This window comes from Chinchilla lanigera, unplaced genomic scaffold, assembly GCF_000276665.1.
Source record: "Chinchilla lanigera isolate Chin_1 unplaced genomic scaffold, ChiLan1.0 scaffold00020, whole genome shotgun sequence".
Classification (NCBI taxonomy): Eukaryota; Metazoa; Chordata; class Mammalia; order Rodentia; family Chinchillidae; genus Chinchilla; species Chinchilla lanigera.
This window is the reverse complement of record NW_004955421.1, coordinates 14,649,023-14,670,029: the sequence shown is the minus strand read 5'-3', so window position 1 is coordinate 14,670,029 and position 21,007 is coordinate 14,649,023. Positions and strand designations below refer to the sequence as shown.

Here is a 21,007-nt window from a genome sequence, read left to right as displayed (position 1 = left end):
ACTCCCTCCCCAACCGAACAATATGCTGCGCGCCAGACGAAGACGGGATGGCATTCAGCCTATGAAAAGACACTGGCCAGTGTTCACATACCTCAATAATCCTGTCATGAATGTGCAGGCCTCCTTCCTTGGCTGCGGGCCCACTGTCAACTATTTTGGATACAAAGATTCCTTCGCTGGATGATCCATCTTGGTTGTCCTTTGGGTTAAAAAAACACAGGCATGAATGCTAGGCATGAGAGTTGGGCATGGAAATAAAGCTTGCACTCTTAAAACAGTCACTGATCCTTGCTTGTCAAAAGTTGCAAGAGCGTAAAAGCTGTTTGCTTCGTCTAATTTGTTTTCATCTAAAATTAACACATGCACATGTGAAAATATTTCAAACCATAGCAAAAGTCAGAAAATGCTAAGTGCCTACCACCCCTGGACCATTGTCCTTCTTCTGCTATAAAGCATCTTTTTACAGAGTATTTTAATGCCTCACCCTCCTAAGCATGTGTCTTCCTTTCTTATGCATATAAGTGGCGTTATGCCACACCACTCTTACACCTTTGCCTCTGTCACTTAATGCTACAAATCTTGGTGATATTCTATCATCAATTACACATTTCTGTTTCCCTCTCTGTGTCCTACCTCCATTTCTCTCTCTTCCTTCCTCTCTCTTCTCTTTCCTACCTGAATTTCCCCTTTCCTTTCTTTCTTCCCCTCCCTCCCCCCCATTGGTGGTGCTGGGACTGGACTGAGCTATACCTGCCCCTACCCTACTTGAAGTGGCTGAAAAGTATCCTTGCGTTTAGATCATGAACAAGGCTTCCAGCTGTTGCTATTAGAAACAGTTGTGCAGTAACACACTCCTACCTGATTTTGAAATATCTTTGCAAGTATACATGTAGAGCAAATCCCTAGCAACTGAAAATTCTCAGGTCAAATATGTACAATTGATAAATACTGCTGAATTGCCTTCCAGAGAGTTTGTACTGATAATTCATTAAACAAAGTATTCCCTCACATCCTCGCCTGCACAGACATCATTAAGATAGTCAATATCTAATAATCTGATCTTGAAAACAGGTATTTTGGCTTTGTTCTGATTTGCATCAGAAAAGCTCATATCCCTCCCACCAATACTAAGAGATTCTGATCTCCAACCTCCTCCAGTCCCTTTAGATCTCTGAATTAAACCTCAGGACTAACATTTTCTAAGAAAGAAGCTCACTACTCAACTCTTTCCTTTTCTTAAAATCAAAAGGCGCCAACATGCTCATAAAAACCCTCCCAGCTTGTTCAGGAACTTCTGTCCAAATAGCACTGCACTGAATTCCTTCCAAATGTGTGGATTAAATTTTAGTGATTAGCAGATGAATTTATAAATTAAATGGCAGGAACATATGCTGTTTCCAAACAAAATCATTTGAAAAGTAAGCTGAGGATGCTCCCCCAAAACTTCAAAATTTATAACATCATGGTAAATTCTTCCCCATAATGCCATAAAATCTATTTTAATACTTACTCTGCATAAATACATAAAGATACCACCACCCACAAAAAGTGACTATGAGAATATACCATTTTCTTCTTTAAACCGCACCCCCAGCCTATATTCCGAACAGGAAAAGGGATGACTCTGAATGTGGTTCAGCCTACCACTTCAAATGCAAGAGGTTGGGAAAACATTCTTGTCCTGATCCACTCCCTGCAACACACACACACACACACACATACACACACACACTTTTCTCTCTCTCTTTCTTTCTTTCTTCCACACACAACTTCTCCCTCTCCCTCATATGATTCATCAGAACAAATGAAAATCACAACTTAAAATGCCCATGAAGTGTTTTTCTCAACATGTATCCCCACATGACAAAAATACACCTCTACCTGCCATCTGGATCCCATCAACACTCTTTCAGGAGAAGGGTCAGCAATACTGGGTGTGCTGTGTTACATCAGCTATGCCCCAAATGCACCCCTATCTAGCATCCCAGTGCTGTAAATGGGCCCACTGGGCACTCACCCATGACCATTGAGTACCTCTGTGCCCCTTGCCTCTCCCAGCAGCCTCACTGAGGCACTAGTCCCAGGGCTCCGGGGGGGAGGGTGCTCTCTACATGCACACCTCAAATAGGAGCACAGAAATGCACACCAGCTTCTGCCTACTGAGAACACACACCAGGTATGTTGTATTATACCTCATGTGTACCATTTCATCTGAACAATAACTGTAAGAAATAAATATCCATTCCACAGAGTAAAAACTGGAGACCCAGAAAAGTTAAGATAGTTATCCAAGGTCACACATCTAAAAAGCACCACAGCTTGGTTTTGGACTGAGGCTAGGTTTACTCTCTTGCACCTGTTTTGTGTGTAATACTCTCTCCAATTGAGAAAAAAGCTCAAAATATATACACACAAGTTTGGTAGTCCACATTTCAGTCTGCAAAATATCCCAACAGAGGAACCTGAAGAGTCTCACTGGACCACCAAAGATTTATGAGCAAGCCTGTGTTCTCTATGAGTTGATTTCAATATATCAAATGAGAAGAAATCTGTATTTCCTTTGATTTAACCACTTTACATTTCTTGGATAAAGAAGGGGGGAGATAAGAAATGGAACTTTGGCTTTGGCTTGTTTTACAAAATACTATACTTGACATGAGTAATTATTCTAAAAGAACACAAAAGTCAAGCAAAAATCAAAGAGGAACAAGCAAGGACAAATAGCAGAATTTAGGTTAAATTAAGACAGTAGTAGAGGTTGGTGATAAGAAAACACAGAAAGCACAAAGTCAAAGAACACCAGATCAAGCTCATTCCTGACCAGCAGATCTTTCTCTTAGAAGCCACCGCTTTAGTCTTTGGCCCCTCTCCTAACACATTCTAAGTTAGAGCTATTTATCAAGGTGAACCAATGTGACATGGGGTTTATTTTGTTCTGCTGGCTTTAGCAAAAGAAAAATGAAAGGGATTGTCTTCATCCCAAGGGTACCTGGAAATAAAGTATTCTTGCCAAAGGCTTAAGTGAAAGGTCTGATGTACCGAACTGACTGTTGCTTCTTTAGGACTATGAGAACTAACAAATGAATGATGTGATTTTGCGAAGACCACTACACACAGTGTTGTACAATGGCAAACTTTAAGTCAGAGTCTCTACGTTGAACTATTTCACAAGCCAACCAAGCATCTAACAAGAATTCCTTGGGAAACACACACTTCATTTGAACTACACTCTGCTTCTAGGACTAAAGCTGTGTTCACACTGTTGCTCATCTTGGCTTTTGAGTGTATACTAAGCAACCTGCCAGATTTTCCCAGCAACACGTAGAATACATTTAAATTTCATTAGGCTATTTCTGCTAATTAGGACAGGTTTGTTTTTTTAACACTATGGCAAATATATCCATGTGGGATTAAATTTTCCTCTGGCGGCGATGCAAGTAGTTCTTGCCGAAAGACCACATAAACCAAGAACACTTATGAAAGCTACAAAACCAGGTCTGGTGTGTACTTGAATTACCCTTTTAAAGGAAAAAGAAAAAAACTGAAACATATTTTGGATAAGCACAAAGAAGTAACATTCCCACTGAGGCTGGGCATGTCACTTCATTCCTGGTGAGGTGCAGAAACCAACCACTCTCCTCATTGGCACTAACATAATAGGTTTCTCAGCAATCACCAACCACAGACACACCTCTCCATCCCAGTGTTTTGCAAACGTTGGGCTTTGATGTGGTTAAGCTGGAAGAAGAGATGAGGTCTTCCTAGTTCAGGCTCTTTTGGCTGCCGAAACTTCTAAGACATCTAAGAAGCAAAGTGAATCTCAGTCTACTAAAGTTTTCTCTGGTAACACTATAGACTATGAAAAATAATTACAAAGATAAGTCAAGAACTCCTGCGCTAAGTGGCAGACATGATTTCTATAAGTGGGAGAGCACCTGGTGCTGTTTCGTTGTTTCATGGGGTTAAACACTTAGCTACTGAGTCCAGGCTCCCTCTCTCACCCCTCCCAAGGCTGGGGAATGCCGACCCCTCCCTGCCAGGCAAGATCAGAACAACATGATGACTTGCAGCCTGGGATCTCAACCAACTGGTAATGGCTAAGATAAAAATACGCCAACCTCACATGAGCCTACAGCTTCTTAGGAATTCCGTAGAGATAACGGGAGAAACACAAATATGTGAGCACATTCCTTGGGCTTAGCAAAGTGGAAATGACAGCGGCCCCCACTCACCTATGGACTTATACATTAATGGCATAATTTAAAATGGTGTGCGGGACAGACAACATTCATCATTTTAATGGCTACGTATCACTTATAACTAAGCTGTCATTTCTTATAAGAAAACTTTTTTGTTTGCTTTTCTGTTTTTAAAACTAGCTTTGGCTAAAAACTAAGCATATTTATATATCTCTTCATAGCCGGGCACAATGGTGCATACATGTAAACCCAGCACTCTGGGTACTCAGGCAGGAAGATCTGGAGTTCAAACCCAGCCTGAACTTAAGGAGATCCTGTCTCAAAAATAAAAATTAAAAAATGGCTAGGATGTTGCTCAGCATGAAGGCCCTGGGTTTAATCCTTAGTACCACAAAATCGATCAATCAACCAACCAATCTCTTTATGTCACTTCCTTTGAGTGAAGCCATGCTTTGGCCACTTATTATTCTAGTTAATTCAAATGCTCGACCCCATAACTGACCAGGCCTTTTGTGATCAAATCCGTTTTATTCTCCCAGCCTCTTTCTGACCACTTCTCTGCCCACCCCTTGACGCAAGTCACTCTACTATTCACAGTCCCCTAACTCCCAACTCTGTCTCTGCTGCAGGTGAACTCCCAGGTTCAAAATTGTTTTCATAATCCATTTTAATTTGTTTAAAATTTTCCCTTTGCCTGTAACTTTAAAAACACCCATATATTAGCTCAGTAGTGAATATATACAGGTATTTTGTAGGTAAATGTCCCCCATTTGTTTATAGTCAAGAGTGCTCAACTATATACTCAGGCGCATGCACACATACATACATAAAAAACATGGTCTTCGGATCCAGTAAACTCCTACTCATCTTTATAAACTCAACTCCAATGGCTTCTCTCTAGCATGCCTCATCTTCCAGTGTTAACTGGTCCCCCAAGGCATCTCTAGCTGGATCTGGGCACAGAGTAATATACCAAGGAAGACAGTGCCATCCTCTCCCGCCACACTGGACATGAGCCCATCCGACCCCATCTATACCTGAGCTCCATGAGGACAGAGTGCACTTGCCCTGCATCTGGATGGCTGCTGGCATCTTGTCATCCTGTAGGATCCTCCCCAGGATCTCCCCCTGCTTTTCCTACCTTCCTGATGACGCCCTTGGCTTCTTGGCACCTCTTATGTGCCCTCCTCCATTTCCTGCCTTCATTGCATCTCTCCCAGCCTTTAGTTTCCATATTGATTTCTTTTTTGCCTAATGTTCCCACTAGGACATATGCTCCCTAAGTGCAGTGACCCCTACCTCCCTGGTCTCCACTAGACCCCCCCAACTGCCAGCAAACAACTCATGTTCAATACTTCTTTGTTGAACAAGCACATCTAATTTTTTCTCCTTTCCTTTGACTATTTTAAGGTAATAAATGAGGAAACGGTTAGGTGAAGAGCAGAGCAAGGGATTCTACACACTCAGATAATCCCTCTTGAAGGGCCAGCTCCTGAAGCATACATTTGCTAGTCCCCAGAGCCCTTTCTGTAGACTTTCTCAAAGTGCAGTTGACAGATGTGAAGTTGACCTCTTCTGAGGAGAGGTTGATGATGAATAGGGTAGCCAAGAGCAACAGTGGGAGGGAAAAGAGAAGCAATCCAACAACCCAGATATTACAGCACTGTCCTTGACTAATGAAGAGTTGACAAACCCAAGGTCCAACTTCTACTCAGGTAGCCTGCACTCCAGCAAAGTTTAGGAGGGTGATTTGTACCCAGCTGCATCTGCACACATCCCACACAGCTTCATTCAGCCCCAATGCCATACAGTCAAACATGCACCCCAAAAGCTAAACTACATGCACGAGCTGTTGTATTACTAGGGCAATACTATTTTAGCAACCACAACAAAATAAAACTCCTTGAGTGAAGATGTTAGGCAAACAATGTGCTCTCTAATTACGGAGAGCAGAACAAGTCAGCAAGGACTTCACTCCTCACCCCTCAAACCTTAACCTCTCTTCCAGCTACTCAAGGGAAAGGAGAAACACATTTTAGCAATTAACATACCACACATGGCCGGCCACCAATAATATTGAATCCCAGGGAGCCAGAATCCCGGTGCAGGACAAGGGTCAGGCTTTTGGTTTCTTCACCCTGCAGGGAACAAATGAGTTCAAGTGTTTATTTACAAACAGGAAATTGGTGATGGGAATTATCTTTCTCTCTAAGTGGACTTGGGCCTACTGAGCTAATCATTTCATAAATCTTCTATCTCGTGGGAAGTTTAGCCGAGGAACTCTTTGGAACCTAATTTGAAATTCCATCCTGTCTTTAGGAGGTTGCAAACATGTCTAGATACCGTCTAACCCTGGAATGACCACATAAGAATGTCTGGGGGTGTCCAGACATGCCTCATGAGCGTTTTCTATCAATGACTCCCTGGACTGCAGAGTAGCTTTCTTTTGACCAGCCCATCGAACGCTGGCCGTCTAGACGGCTACTTTCTGTTTGTTTCGCAACCATTCTCAATGGCTGCATTCATGCCACGTCATAAAAGGTTCAAATGGCAATCCTTCCGGAAGTCCAAGGGCACGCACAGCCCATCAATAGTCATCTCTGTTTGGGGGGCTTGGGGAGAAACAGTGCAGGATAAGTCAGATGTACACATGGAGGGAAAGCAGAAAATCCTGAACTGTACTGGAAAGGGAGCGGGGCATGTTCACAAAGTCGTTACTGTCCAACCCATGTGAAACACATAGCCGGTTAACACATGCTTCTGGTCAGCATGAAAACCTTTAAACAGGGAGAAGTCACCCAAGCAGGTCCCAATCTTCAACAGGCCAAAGGGATAGAGATACCAGGGCACCTCGACCAACATTCTCAAATTAACCAACAGGAACAAAAATAGACTTAGCCTTATGCACACACTGTCATAAACATCCTCTGACATAAACATTAAACTCACTAATATACCTTTGAGATGTCTCTAATTATACGACTGAGATACAAAACTCCATGTGTATTGAGCATAAACTTAACATTTGTTTCACTTATGATTTCCATTAAAACATGGTATTTTAAAAAATGTGTTATTTAAAACACAAAACATTTTGTAATAAGCTTGCCTTAACAACAACACCAGAAGCTTACCATAAAAGCGATTTTATTTCGTTATTTACTGCTCCCTAATCAAGCTTTTGTCTTCCACCTCATTTGGGGGAGAAAATGGAAACATTTGAATGGCAGGAGTGCAACAATCTAAATCCAAACATTTTGGCGAAGGAAAGCCACTGCTACTACCAGCAGCGTCCCAGAGGTTTTCGGGAACACTGCTTCATTTATTGCAATAATCGTCAATGTGTGATTCTGTTTCCACATGTGGCCCAGAGAACTGCGCCCAACAAAATCCCCTACCCAGTGCAAAAATTATTAGAAATTACTGGGATTCACTGTGTAGAATCTCATAATTTAAATTCTTAGTAATGCTTGATATCATGACTAGTTAGCATTGAGCCAAATTAAAAACTTCACATAAGCCTAAACATTATTGATAAAAATCTTCTAAAATCAAAAATGACAATTTATTATTAGAGAAAAACATTCAATTTCTGATGAAGTAGGTGTCCTATAAGGATACCACAACATTCATTTATGAAGCGATCACATTCTCAATACACAAAACAGAATTTAAATACATTATAAAAGAGAAGTCAGTTCCTATCAACCTAGTGTACCTAGCAAAACCCAACAGAGCCTCTTCAATGCCAGACTATTTCATGGGTTTCCTAAAAAATGTCCAATCAACAGCACCTCTACCCAAAGTGTCTACCAATGTTTACAATCTTTGCAATTAATCTAATTAGTTATGAGGGCAATGATTTTCACTGCTGCAACAGAATAAAAATTTAGAAGTGTCATTTTGAGATGTAAAGAGAACTCTCTAAGTGAAACAGTTTACTGTATCTTTCTGTTTTGGACACTGAAAAACTTAGTACTTCCATTTCTTGCCTTTCTATCTTGAAGGGGTGAAAAAGTTAGAAATACATGGGAATTGGAACAAGTTATCTTACATATCTTACATGCCTGGCTTTCATAACTAATCAGTGGTAGAAACTGCACAGCTACATACTAATCTAAGGCAGATGGCTTTAGTCTGACAATCTCAAATGATGTACAAGGAAGAATGCACAATCAAATGATCACAAAGATTAGTTTTAAATCTACTGTGTGATAACCACTTAAAAAAGAAAGGAAGGAAAGATGTAGGAGAAAGTAAGAAAGAAAATGGTATTATATTACATTACCAACGGTAAGCATTTATTGGTTGCTTACTACAGTCCAGAAACTATAGCGAATACTTAAATTCTTTATTTCATTTATTAATCCTACTACCCTTATCAGACACATTATTATCATTTTGGTACACGTGGAAGACTGAGCAGGAGTGATTCAAGTTCTCCCACATCACAGAGCCAGTAAAATGTTGAGTTGGTATGTATCTCCACACACTCCAATTCTAGACCTTAATTACTTTTCAATGCCACTCACTCTCTTTTAAGTGCAGAATACAGAAGGTAATTCTACACATGCTAGCAACATCTTTGTTCCTATCGCAGATGGTTCAATTGTTGTGGTTCCCCAAAGGAACTTATTTATAACAGGTATTACCCAGAAGACCAAAATCAAAGCAAAATTCCAATCTTCCACACTGACACTGGGGTTTGGTAATCCTGGGGATCAAATTTAGGTGTTTTCTATCACTGAGCTACACCACCAGCCCTTTTTTTACTTTTGTTAATTTTGCCACAAGGTCTTGGTAAAGGTAGAAGTTGAACTATCATTCCTGTTGCCTTAGCCTCTTTCAGGGCTGGTATTAAAAGCACGTACCACTGAGCCTGGCTCCAAGAGTTATGAAAATTAACATCCAAAAGACGCCAATAGAGATTAAATCTCACCCTGGTCTCAGAGATCTCTCTTGGGGGAGCAAATGTGACAATGCTTTAAGCACACCATTCCTCAGCCAAACAGAAGCTTGCAAGGGTCCTTCTGGAATAACCAAAGTGACCTATCCTTCCTTGTCAAGTGTAACTGCTGGGAAGAAAGAAGGATGAACTTGTTTTCTACAAGCATCGTGACCCTGTCTGCCGCGCAGGAAGGCTGAACAGTGGCTTGAGGTGGTAGTGATAGTTTAAGAACTGAATAATAATAGTAAATCAATGTGGCGAAGATTCACCACTAGATGCTGGGTGGGAAAGAAAAAGAGAAAAGTTCAGTCTGGGATGAATTCTTTTCATATCTTCATCAAATTTCCAAAGGTCATATTCTCTCCTCTCACCATGAGCTTGATTCTGATATTTTCCTTCCACTTTCCTCCTTGCAACAAGCTTAACTACTTAAATTTTTAAAAAAAATATTAATGGAGATTTTAAACACTAGACTTCGTATAATACATTTAACATACTAACATTGAACTCTGATTAACCATTTACCTTGTTCCTGAGCTCAAAATGCTTCTGGACAGAGGGCATTAAAATATGATTGTCATTCAACTACAAATTCCACTAACTGAAGAGATGTATAAATGTGATGTGGATAAAGGTTCTCATGCATTGTATTAACACTGGTGTGGTAGTTAAGCTTAACTGTCAACTTGACTGGCTTCGAAGCTGCCTAGTGGATTACTAAAGCGCAGTTCTGGTGTGTCTGGGTGGCTTAAGGAAGTGTGACCTTGGGTACATCTCTGATCCCTTGGGTACTATCTCTTCCTCTCCAGCACTGTTCCCCTACCTTGCTTCCCAGCCACCAGGAACTAAGCATCTTTGTTCTGCCATAATGTTCCTGCTTTGAAGCCAGCCAATCATGGACTGATTCTTCTGAAACTGTAGTCAAATTAAACCTCTCCTTCTTTACACTGTGGAAGTTGGGAATTTTCCCCAACAATGGGAAAGCTTGACCAATACAAATAGTATCTGTCACTTAAAAGAAAAATTTAACCAATATTGTTGTGCCTAGATAGTTTATCATGACCCATGCTTTGCAATTTTCTCCATGATTTGATACAATAAAACGAAGAGAGGAAAGGGCCCTACTTCATGTGAACAACAGCATAGCTAACACATCTGCCTTCTGAGGCAGGCACTGCAGCAAGGTTCTATACCTGGAGAAACTGAGGCTCATGGGACATCATGCACTTGCTCAAGATTACACAGTGGCACAGTGGGAGGACTGGAACTGAAACCCACGTGCATGTGACTCCAACGTTCACGCTCTTTATACAATGATGGTAAATGTCTGCACCCCATTTTTAAATCCCACAGCCTCAAAAGAATGATTCTGGCATGAGGATTAGACAATAAAACAGCTTTGTAATTAGAGTTTAAACAAGCATATTGGATTATACAATAATCATCAGAAAGATTAAGAGTGTCTGTTATTGTCTGAAGAATATCCTGAGAGTATTATGCCCCTGCCAGGAATAGCAGAATGGTTAAGATGCTGGACTTCAGAGTCAGGACGTGAGATCAGCTTCCTCATCCACAGAATGAGGTAACAGTCACGTCATCAGGTTTCTATGAACTGTGGGCGCAACGTCCTCCTGAGTGTACATACGTGCCTCTGTACACTGCCCAATAATGAGTGCTCAAAGTACAACCAGGCCCAGGGCTGAAATAGACACAGCTTGGCGCCCTGAAGAGCTTTTATCACACAAATTACTCTTCTGCAAAATCCAAGCAATGCAGAGTGCCTGATGCTGAACAAACTTAGTCATTCTGAGGCAAGCTTGGGAGAGCTGAGACCTACAGTGAAGCAAATACAGAGTGCTCTGAGGTATGATCAAAAAATACAATGAAAGTTTAAATATTTTTAAAGTATTACAGTAAAAACATATTACCAGGAATTTCCCACAAAATCCTCTCCCCCACTTTGAAAACACGTATCCCATTGTTCTAACCACCTTCTAAAGCAGTTCTGGAAGTCCTCTTTCCGGAGTGTCTTTAGTTGCACTGCTGTGGCTGCCTCAACGTCCTGGATCAGTTCAAAACATTTACCTTTCATGGTTATTTTGACTCTGGGGAAGAGCCAAAAGTCACACAGTGCCAGATCTGGTGAACAAGGTGGATGAGGAAACACTCTAATAGTCTTATGAGCCTGCCTTCTCATTGGATGGCACGGGAAGCAGCATTCACTATAGTTTTGATCACACCTTGGAGAGACACTCACAAAAGAGGACTTCCAGAACTCCTTCAGAAAACGGTGAAAAGGGTGGGATAAGTATGCTCAAAATGAAGAGTACTTTGAGGGGGAATAATGGGAATGTATCTTTCACATACCCATTGTCACTCTTTCTGAACTTTAAAAACTCACTGTGTATTTTGCTCACATCTTGTACATACTGCATCTCTTGGAATGTTCTAGGGACTGTAGACGGTTTATATTCTGAAGGTGGTAGAAGGACAGCAGGAGGAGAAAGACAAGGTGAGCAGCACAGTCTGACACTGAGCAGAGCAGGAAACAGGTAACACAGGCAGACGAGGCTGACTTAGAGGGCTGTGGGTCAGGAGCACAGAGACTCGGGCACATGGCACAGCCAGGCGTACAGGGAGATGGCCGTGGGGACAAAGGGGATGTGAAAGAGACGGTGGCTCACAACAGGACAGAGAAACATCACGTTCAAGAAACTATGGGCTTGGAAACAAGCTGTAATGCAGAAGAGCTGGAGAGTTGAGGAGCACAACATCCTTGGGGACAGCTTGATGTCTCTCTGACTAGTGGTCAGTGAGTTCCACGCTGCCAAACCTGTTGAGTGATGCACGACTGTCTTTATCAAAATGACACCTTAGGAGGGCTACTTTTAATTTTTTTTAAGCATCTAAGAATGTGAACCATCTTTGATAGGCAAAGTCCCTTTTCATTTCAGCACTGCTCGGCCTCCATTCTCCCCAAAACAACCTGGCCTCAGAAGCTTGGATGGGTGCTATCTTCTAATCAGTGTGGCTACTCCTGGGTCCACCCATGCCATCCTCACTGAGGGCTTTCTCCAGAACTCTTTTTTGTCAGCGACACGTGTTTCCCAGTCCTCGGTGCCCACGCTCCCAGGGAGAGCTGGCTACACTGGAGAGCTGCCCAATAGGTTTGGCAGCGTGGAACTCACTGACCGCTCCTCTGTGTCCATGGTGACAAGACACCTCTCAGCCTTGGATTAGGCAAAGCTCCCCAACAACTCGCACAGCTGGGAAACAGCTCTGTCTGTTGACTGGTGACATGAAAGCACTGTATATTTGGCTGTCTCCAGGCAAAAATGCACAGGGGTGGGGGCTGGGGGACCAGGAGGCAGAGCAGGCTGCCAGGAATTCTGCACTGAACAGCCGAGGATGTCTTCACTCCCTGCACTCAATGCTTTTGTCCCCTTTGTAGTTCAAACTTTGTAATTTTTAATGAAGCAGTGCAGACTAGGCCCTCCTTGTAATTCAAACTCCAGTTCTAAAGAAAGGATTCTTCTGGGAAGAACAGAAAAGGAAACTTTTTGAGTCTAAGACTAGAGATGGCCATGAGGATGTGCTATAAAATAAGCTGAAAATGGATGCAGTTGATGCATTAGCAGGACATATCTCTCATCAAAACAGGTGTACAGGCAGTGACAAGAGACAAAGGACACGAAGAAATAAAAAGTAAAAAGAATAGCTTTTCTGGAGACACAATATCTGTAGAAGAGTATACATGTATCCATAATCCAAATAAGGTATTTTTGGAAAATAATATTTAGAGACATAAAGAATTTTCAGTATTCCCACATTTAAAAAATGCATTTGCTACTACATTTAAACAACCTGAGAAATCTCTGCATGTTAATTTTTCTATTTCTGTGAGACTGATTTCAAATTCCTGTCTTTATTTTCTCATTGATTCGCTGGCTTTACAAGTGAATAAGCACAAGTAGCACTTCACCTAAACAGCCAAATGCAATGCAAATCACCAGCAATACACCTTGTTTAAAGTGCTTAGGAACCGTAACAGGTCCACTTGATAGATTAAGGAGTATACTACGATGTGAATGTCTGTGTCCCTGAGAAATCCATGTGCTCACATACTAACGCTCAAGGCGATGGTGTTAACAGCTGATGCCTCTGACATCTGACTAGGAATTAGTGCTCTTAGAAGATAGAACCACGAGACTGCTTATCCTTTTCACTACATGAAGAGCGGAAAAGACGACTTCTATGGACTGTCAAGTGTGGCCTCACAAGACACTGAATGTTCCAGCACCATGACCTTGGGCATCCCAACCTCCAGAACCTGTGAGAAACAAATTCTGTTGTATTCAAGCTGCCCAGCACATGTTATTTTTGTTATAGCAGCTCAAACAGACAACACAAAGAGTGTGTTTTTTCAGGACCCGAGTTAGGGTATTTAGAGTTTTCGAAATTTAAACATCCAATTACCCAACTTGAAGCATTTTCTTCCCCAAATTACAAGGTAAGTACAAGCTACTCAGCTATAAACCCCTAAATTTTTGCTCAGAGGAAGGCAGGAGCTCTGCCTGGCCAATGGGATAAATACATATACTGACCCTACCAACCTTGATCTTTAAATTCTTCCTTTACATCTTAGCCCAGAGTTGGCAGTAAACTCACCTGAATCTCTGTCATGCATCTTCCACCACAGAAAAAGTGTCGCAGGACACTTGGTCACTTCACGCTTTTATGCGGAGAATAAGTCACTAAGGGGCAACATAAGGCTCACAATGAAACTGTGAATCTTTGAATAAAAATCTTTCCTTTTTCGCTGCAACATCCACTTCAAAATTCTAATGTTTTCTCTACAGATAATTTTTAAAAATGCTGAAAGCCTACAGGTGCCCAACACTTAACAGATGTTTTACTACATGCTTGATAAATCTTGCTATGCCCTTGATGTACATACACTTCCTCTTAATAACGCCGCTGCGGGCAGGCACATCACCATCCCATCTTACAGCTGAGCCTATTAAGATTTACTGTGGGTTAGAAGGTCCTTCCAGAGTTCCTCCACAACAGGGCAGGAGCATATGAATGCCTATATCATCGATTCCAGCCACACATGAGCTCTACTCAGGATACCCTGGACCTTCCCCACTGACCCACATGGCCTCGTGAGACTTCATCCCTCTCTTGATCCACATGCAGCAAAGACAAGGGGCACCTAAAGACCGCTGTTAGCAACATTCCTGGGCGACCTCTCTCTGCCCAGGACTCGTCTCTGCACACATATTCCCCCTTCCTCGGGATGGAGTTGCTGCAGGGCCTCCTCGCAGGAAAGCTGCATGGTGTCTGCCCTTTCACTTCCCCATAATTATCCTTAGGGAGCAGGCGAGAAAGATGGCTGCGAGTCCATCTGTTAGTTATTTTCTTTACAAGAGTAATCATTATGTTACACCACTTCCCCTTCTTATTGGAACTGGCTTATTAGGACACCATTACTCAAGGGGAGACAGTGGCTAACTCACAGCTAAAGAGCCAGGGTGGGCAAAGAACAGGAAGAGTTGTGTGGTCAAAGGCACAAGTGGGTGTCTTGTTGGTCTCATGGGTTAGAGCTGCTTAGTGTCACCTTTGTATGTAATGGTGGTTACCACACAGCCTGGCACTTCAGACAGAAGACTGCGACAAATACATTTGGAAGGATTTCACTTAATTTCTATCAGTAACCACTCTTAAAAGAACTAGGATAAAAACCAAAGACATAAGGCAGCCATACCACCTCTTTATTCCTTTTTACTTTGTCTAAATCTCATTTATAGGCAAGATCTGTTTTGTTTTTATGCTCTGCGTGCTCTACACTGGACCTGTGAAGCTGGGAGTTATGGTAAAGGATAAACACATTTCCTTACCATGGACTGGAGGCCAATGGACAAACTAACATGAGCCAGAGGAACATGCTGGGCAAGTGACTTAACTTTCTGAGCTTCTGTGCATCCCTAAGTAATATGAAAAAAATGGGTCATGGGTAGAGTACCTACTTCCCAGTGTCTGAGGATGACATAAGCATACATTCACACCTATAATCCACATGGTGCTTGGCATATGTAACAGTTTTTTGGAAGCCTATACAATACTTCACCAGGGGTAAAGAATGCTTTTCATAGTTTGGTAACCCTGGGTTTAAACCCCAACTACACATGTAGAAATTAAGCTTCTGGCCTTAATCAAGCTGTTTTATGATGTTTTACAATTTGCTTCTCCCACCAAAAGGAGGAGGAATAGTAAGAAGAGAAAGTGGAGGAGGAGATGGAAAAGGAGGGAAGGAAGGGATGAAGGAAGCAAGGGAAAAGTAGTCTACCTAACAAAGAAGATAGAGAAGTAATATATGTATATGCACAGAGCACCTGAAATGTATGGTGGACAGTGGAACTCAATACCTCTTTAAAGCTCCTTGGTCTACAGACTAATGTGTAATTGCTTTATAAATAGATTAATAGCCATTGAACATTTTTACAGAGACGCAAGCATCACTTTGAAAACAGAAATAATGACTTAGAGATAAATCTCAACAAAATTCCCAATTCCAATTGTCCAGTTACGCTCAGTTAACCCAGTGTAGCTGGGTAATGTATTTGTTCACCAAGTCCTAATTTTCTTTATAAATCACTGAAATGGAGTAGAAGTGACAGCCTACAATTCTTTCAGCCTAACTAGGCTGCTCTGTTAGCTACAGCATGGAATGGCTATTTGCTCAAGCTTGTCAGAAACAAAATACACTGGATGGTAAATGCTCTGACACACATTTCAAAGCCTTCTGACATCTGGAACATCTTTTGATACAACTGTCTATTAAATTCATTTATCTCCAGTTCTAAAATGGACAAAATAGTTTTTGGATTTGAGGCTTTATACAACTTGATCTGGGTGGATCTAATGGAAGAAAAATGATGACTCCTGAAAACCTGGAAACAATTTTGTTAATGGAAGGAGGGTGTCAAAGAAAAACTCATTCTTTTTAAACACAAGCCTATGCTTGGTTAGCAACCTGGAAAGTTTTGACAGCTGACAAGACAGCTCTTTCAATCTTGAATTCATCCACAGAACAGGTATCACGAGCTTACAGCACACACGGCACTAGATCTGGTGCAGGGAACGCAGCCCCGGAAAGACAGACTCTTCCAATTATTCAGTTCCAGCTGGGATACATGCATGAAGGGATAGGGGATACTGTGTGAGAGGGAGAGAATCTTACAGTACTAGACATTGTTTGTGAGATTAGAGAAACATAGTTTTGTGGAGACAGAGAGCTGACATGCAAAGCTGACAATGAAAAGTTATCTACTGAGGAGCAAACCCTAAGTTCTGAAAGAAGGGCTAGGGGTAGGAAGGGCAGAAGATCGCCCTAAGGTTACTTAGGGAAGAATACATGAAAAGGCTGTGCAAAGGCCCAGAGGCATGACAGGACTTTGGAGAACATCTATGGAGCCCTAGAGACCAGTGAACTGGGGAGAAGGGGAGAACACAAACAAATAGAGGTCAGTAAGACCCAGATCATGTTGGACCTTAAGGTCACCCAAGAGAAACAGGAAGGCAGAGGAGGTTTTAAGAAGGCAGACTGAGAATCAGATTTATATTTCTAAGAGATTAGGTTATACAAGGTACAGAATGAATTAGAGGGGAACAAAAAGATACGTGGAAGGAATAGTTGTGGTCCAGGTGTGAGCTGATGGTAGCTGAGACAAACGCCAACTCTGTTCCCCAGTGCACGTTAGAAAAGGTTTCATTTTTGACTGTCACAATTTGGGAAGTGCTACCCTCTCAAGAATGCAGATGCCAGGGATGTTTGGACACACCTTAGAATACACATAACCATGGTCCCCTGAACGCCCCCACCAACAAATATACACACAAGAATTACCCATTCCAAACTGTTCATTTTGTTGAGGCTGAGGAATCCTGGTTGACACCAGGGTGATCCTTTGAAGAAGGTCGAAAGCAGTGAATAAATTCAAGACATATTTAGCAGGTAAAATCTGCTAGGTGTAATGACAGACTTATGCGGGGGTCTAAGGGCAGAAAATGTGAATCTAAAGTTTCTCAATAACTCCACACAAGGTTTTATAAGAATGTTTCCTTTCCTTTAAAACACAAACAAAACTTTCGTTCTGAAATGCTTTTGCTCCTAGAACCAGGTTAAGTTAGGGTGGGAAACTGAGGCTGGAAGTGAAACTCTTCCCCATGCTGGAGTGTAGTACTGCCATGTCTGCTGCAGCCTAGGTGAGGCCTCAGGCAGGGTATGGTTACTTTTATAGATAATGACCAGCTATAATTTAACTGCTAGTGAACGAGTTTCAAGACATTACCATGTCTTCAAATGTTTTGAAAGGGGCGTTCAGAAAAATGATCAGAGGGCTGGGGAGGCAGCTTTGTGGTAGCGTGTTCACCTAGTATGCATAAGGCCCTTGTCTATTGCCAGAACAAGTAAACAAATAAAGACAGACCATGATCAGTAAGATAATCAATGCGTGGTAAAGATCAATGCATGTTTAGTCTACGTCTGTATTTGAACTTGAACTCTTAACTCAGCAGCTATTCAAAGGCTCAGCATCACAAACGGTGCTTGTTAAAAATGCAACATCTCAAGCCCCTGGCCAACCCCAGTGGGGACCAGAATCTTCTGGGTTGAGATTCAGGAATGTGGTTTTTTTAAAACAAGCTCTCCAGCGATTCCATTCATACTTAAGTTAAAGAAGCACTAATCTACCTCACATTTTATACAGGAAACAATGTCTACACAAGCAGAACACTGTCAAACCCTAAGCATTCAGCAGGTGTCAAAAAAAACTGACACCAAAGATAATTTGAAGAATGCCAAATCATTTATAGAACAAGCTTTAGGCTTTGGATCTGGTACTGAATTTCTTGTTAAGCATTTCTTATCTACTTCAGCTTGTAATAGAGAAACAAACATTAGCACTGAGAAAAATGAAATAACAATGTTGTACATGAGAGTTTCCAGGTGATATAAATCCTGCTGCCTTTTAGAGGAGAATAAACAGTACCCAGCAGGAGCAGAAAGCTGGCCCAATGAAATAAACAAGTTCTAAAACAGCTTCCAGTGGGAGGAGTTTTTATGGCTGAGGCAAAGACTGCAAAAGCACTCAGCAAGGGCCATAGAGGGTTAACTTCGGGGCTGAGAGGAGAAAGCTTCCCTAAGGCCTCAGCTGAGGCCTGCCACATCTGAAGCCAGCAAAGCCTTTTAGGGGACCTTTTAGGCCAGGCTAGGGCTGGCTGTCTCCAAGGATGGCAGTTCCTGAATGTCCACAGCAGGCCTCCAACTTCGGAACGAAACTTTCCCTGTACACTCAAAATCAACATCTTGGCTCTAAGATTAATACCCTTATCTCTCTCATTTACCCAACAACTTCAAAAACATCCACAGTTTTGATTCAAGTATCATATTTTTGATTCTGAGAGAGCGTTTACCCAAACACTCCAGAAGGAAAACAGAAAGGCAAGAAGAAATAATAAACTAGCTCCACAATGAATGATGAATAAACTTTGAGGGAGTGAATAGCTTATTTATAAACACGCGTCACTTTTAAAATGACGCAGGAAGTCCAGATGACAGCATAAACAGGAGAAAACTCCGGGAACTCCTTTGCCTCAAACCTGGCGCCTGACTGAAAACTAAGCTCTGCCCTCTGCTTCGGTGACTCACAGACTCACACCAGTGTTTCGTGCGCCTGTGCGGTCCTGGGTGAGCTGAGGAGCTGTAAATATTTGCCCTTCGCCCAGAGCTGGCCAGCTGCTGAGGCTGCAGCTGACAGACAGGCTGGGGGCCAGGAAGGGGGGTGTCGGAAAACTTGCAGGCCTGTTGTGCATGTATGGGAGAGGAGGGCTAGGGAGGGGGAAGCAAAGCAGACAGAGGCCCCTGGGGTCCCCTTGGGCAAATATGTTCCCCTCTCTTCCAGGCCATCTGCAGCAGACAGCCAGAATGCCAAGAGCACGGCCCATGGCCCTCCACAGGAAGAGGGCAGCACTCAGCTGTTGAAAATGTGGCTCTTGCAGTCAGAGAAACCGGTGGTTCTCAACCTGGGCATTGCTATTCCCAGGTGACACTTGACAAGACCTGGAGACATTCGGGTGTCATGAATTGGGAGGGAGGGCTCCTGGTATTCCGTGAGTGGTGGCTAGGGATTCTGCTAAGTGCACAGGCCAGTCCCGGACTACAAAAAGTTATACAGCTCCAAATGTCATCCCGTTTCAAGATTGACAAAGCAGAGGTAGAACCTGAATCCAGCGCTTTCCCCTGAGTCACTGATTGAGTTTGGACAAGTTACATAACCTCTGAGTCAGTTTCCTCATCTGGAAGGATTAAACAGATAATACATGTAGTGCTGCCTACAGATGCTGGCACTTAATAAACACTGAGGAACCGGCTCTTGTGGTTTTACTGACAGACAACATGACAGTGGTTTTAGAGTGGGCTAACTGGATGGGTACACTGGTCAAAACTCAACTCTGGCACTTGAAAGCAGTGAATCAGGCACAGGACCCCCAGAAGCCTCTGTTTTTACAGCCACAAAATGGGGAGCACCACACTAACTTACACGATGCAGAAGGAAATGACTGGGAAGAGCTGACCACAGGGAACAAAGCGAGCCCCGGCTCAGGGAGGGAGGCTGTTATCCTAATTACACCAAGCAGCAGCACCAGGGGATGGGCTCAGGAGATGTTAAAAATAACTGCAGGTGACATGTGTTGAGCATTTGCTTGCCGTCAGGCACGGCGCCAGAGCTTATGATACATTCTCTCCCGGAAAGAAACAACCACCTTTTATATGGCGGGAAACTGAGGCACCTGTGGAGGTTAAGCCACAAAGTCACCCAGCTGCCTAGCTATTTGAAAATAGTTGTATCTCGCAAAGACTCGGGCTTATTACTTTACTTGTTCAGGGCAGAGAGGATCCTCTCATGCGTCCCGAGATCCCCAGATGAAAACCTCACAGGGTGCCTGACTGTTCTCTTCTTTATTCTCTCTAGGACCCCGTCCTAACTTGGAGAAGTTAAGCAGCTCGCTCAAGGTCAACCATGGCGCAAAGCCCACGTCTGAATGCCGTTGATTTATACCAGAGGCCTCTCTACTGGTCACCTTCTCTACGTATTCTGCACTGGCTGAGTTCTCGCTCTTCTTTCTGGAATCGCGGAGAGGCATGCACACAGGTCACGCTGTGATGTGTCATATTTATAAGGACCATGGTTTCCGACCTTAAGAGTGACTTCCCTGAGATCAGCCACCTGGACTGTGCGGCAGTGTCCCAAGTTATGCCTCCAGAGCCCCGTTTTTCTTGCTTACCCTACATTCAGTTGGGGGTTCCTTTAGTCTTTCCAGACCCCATGGAAATGGTGTAGGTATACTGGGCGTGTAGGGGCCAGTCTCTGAACTTAGGTTCCAAGACCAGCATGTGGTAATTTAGTGGACAGGCACTGGAGGCGCAGGGCGGCAGGGATGCTGCTGGGAGCTGCCGTTCCAGGGCTCCAGGAGCCAGGGCGGGCCCTGGGTCACAGGGGACATAGCAGGGGTTCGCTGCTGAGAGCAGCAGATGCCTACCTTGCCGCCGCCGGGAGCCTGGCTGGCCACGCAGCGGCTGAGCGAGTCGAGGCGCGCGCTGTACTCGGTGAACTTCTTCTGGTAGCGCAGCGCGGTCATCTGCAGCTCGAGCTGCGCGGCGGCGAGCTGCGCCACCAGCGACTTCTCGCGCTTCCCCGCGCGCAGCGCCTCCTTCTTGAGCGCCTTGTGCAGCGCGCCCAGGCGGGCCTGCAGCGCGCCGTTGTGCGCCCGCAACGCCCGCGCGCAGCAGTGGCCG

The 21,007-nt window shown here is 43.2% G+C and overlaps 1 protein-coding gene across 1 annotated transcript in view; it reads right to left on the bottom strand.

The window, feature by feature from the left end:
- Pdzrn3 (PDZ domain containing ring finger 3) overlaps positions 1–21,007 on the bottom strand; it is a gene marked incomplete in the record, with an annotated part of 230,324 nt that overhangs the window by 208,730 nt on the left and 587 nt on the right. The window contains 3 exon segments of the mRNA XM_013513763.1: positions 92–199; positions 6,251–6,337; positions 20,752–21,007. Coding sequence (XP_013369217.1) covers positions 92–199; positions 6,251–6,337; positions 20,752–21,007 — 451 coding nt within the window.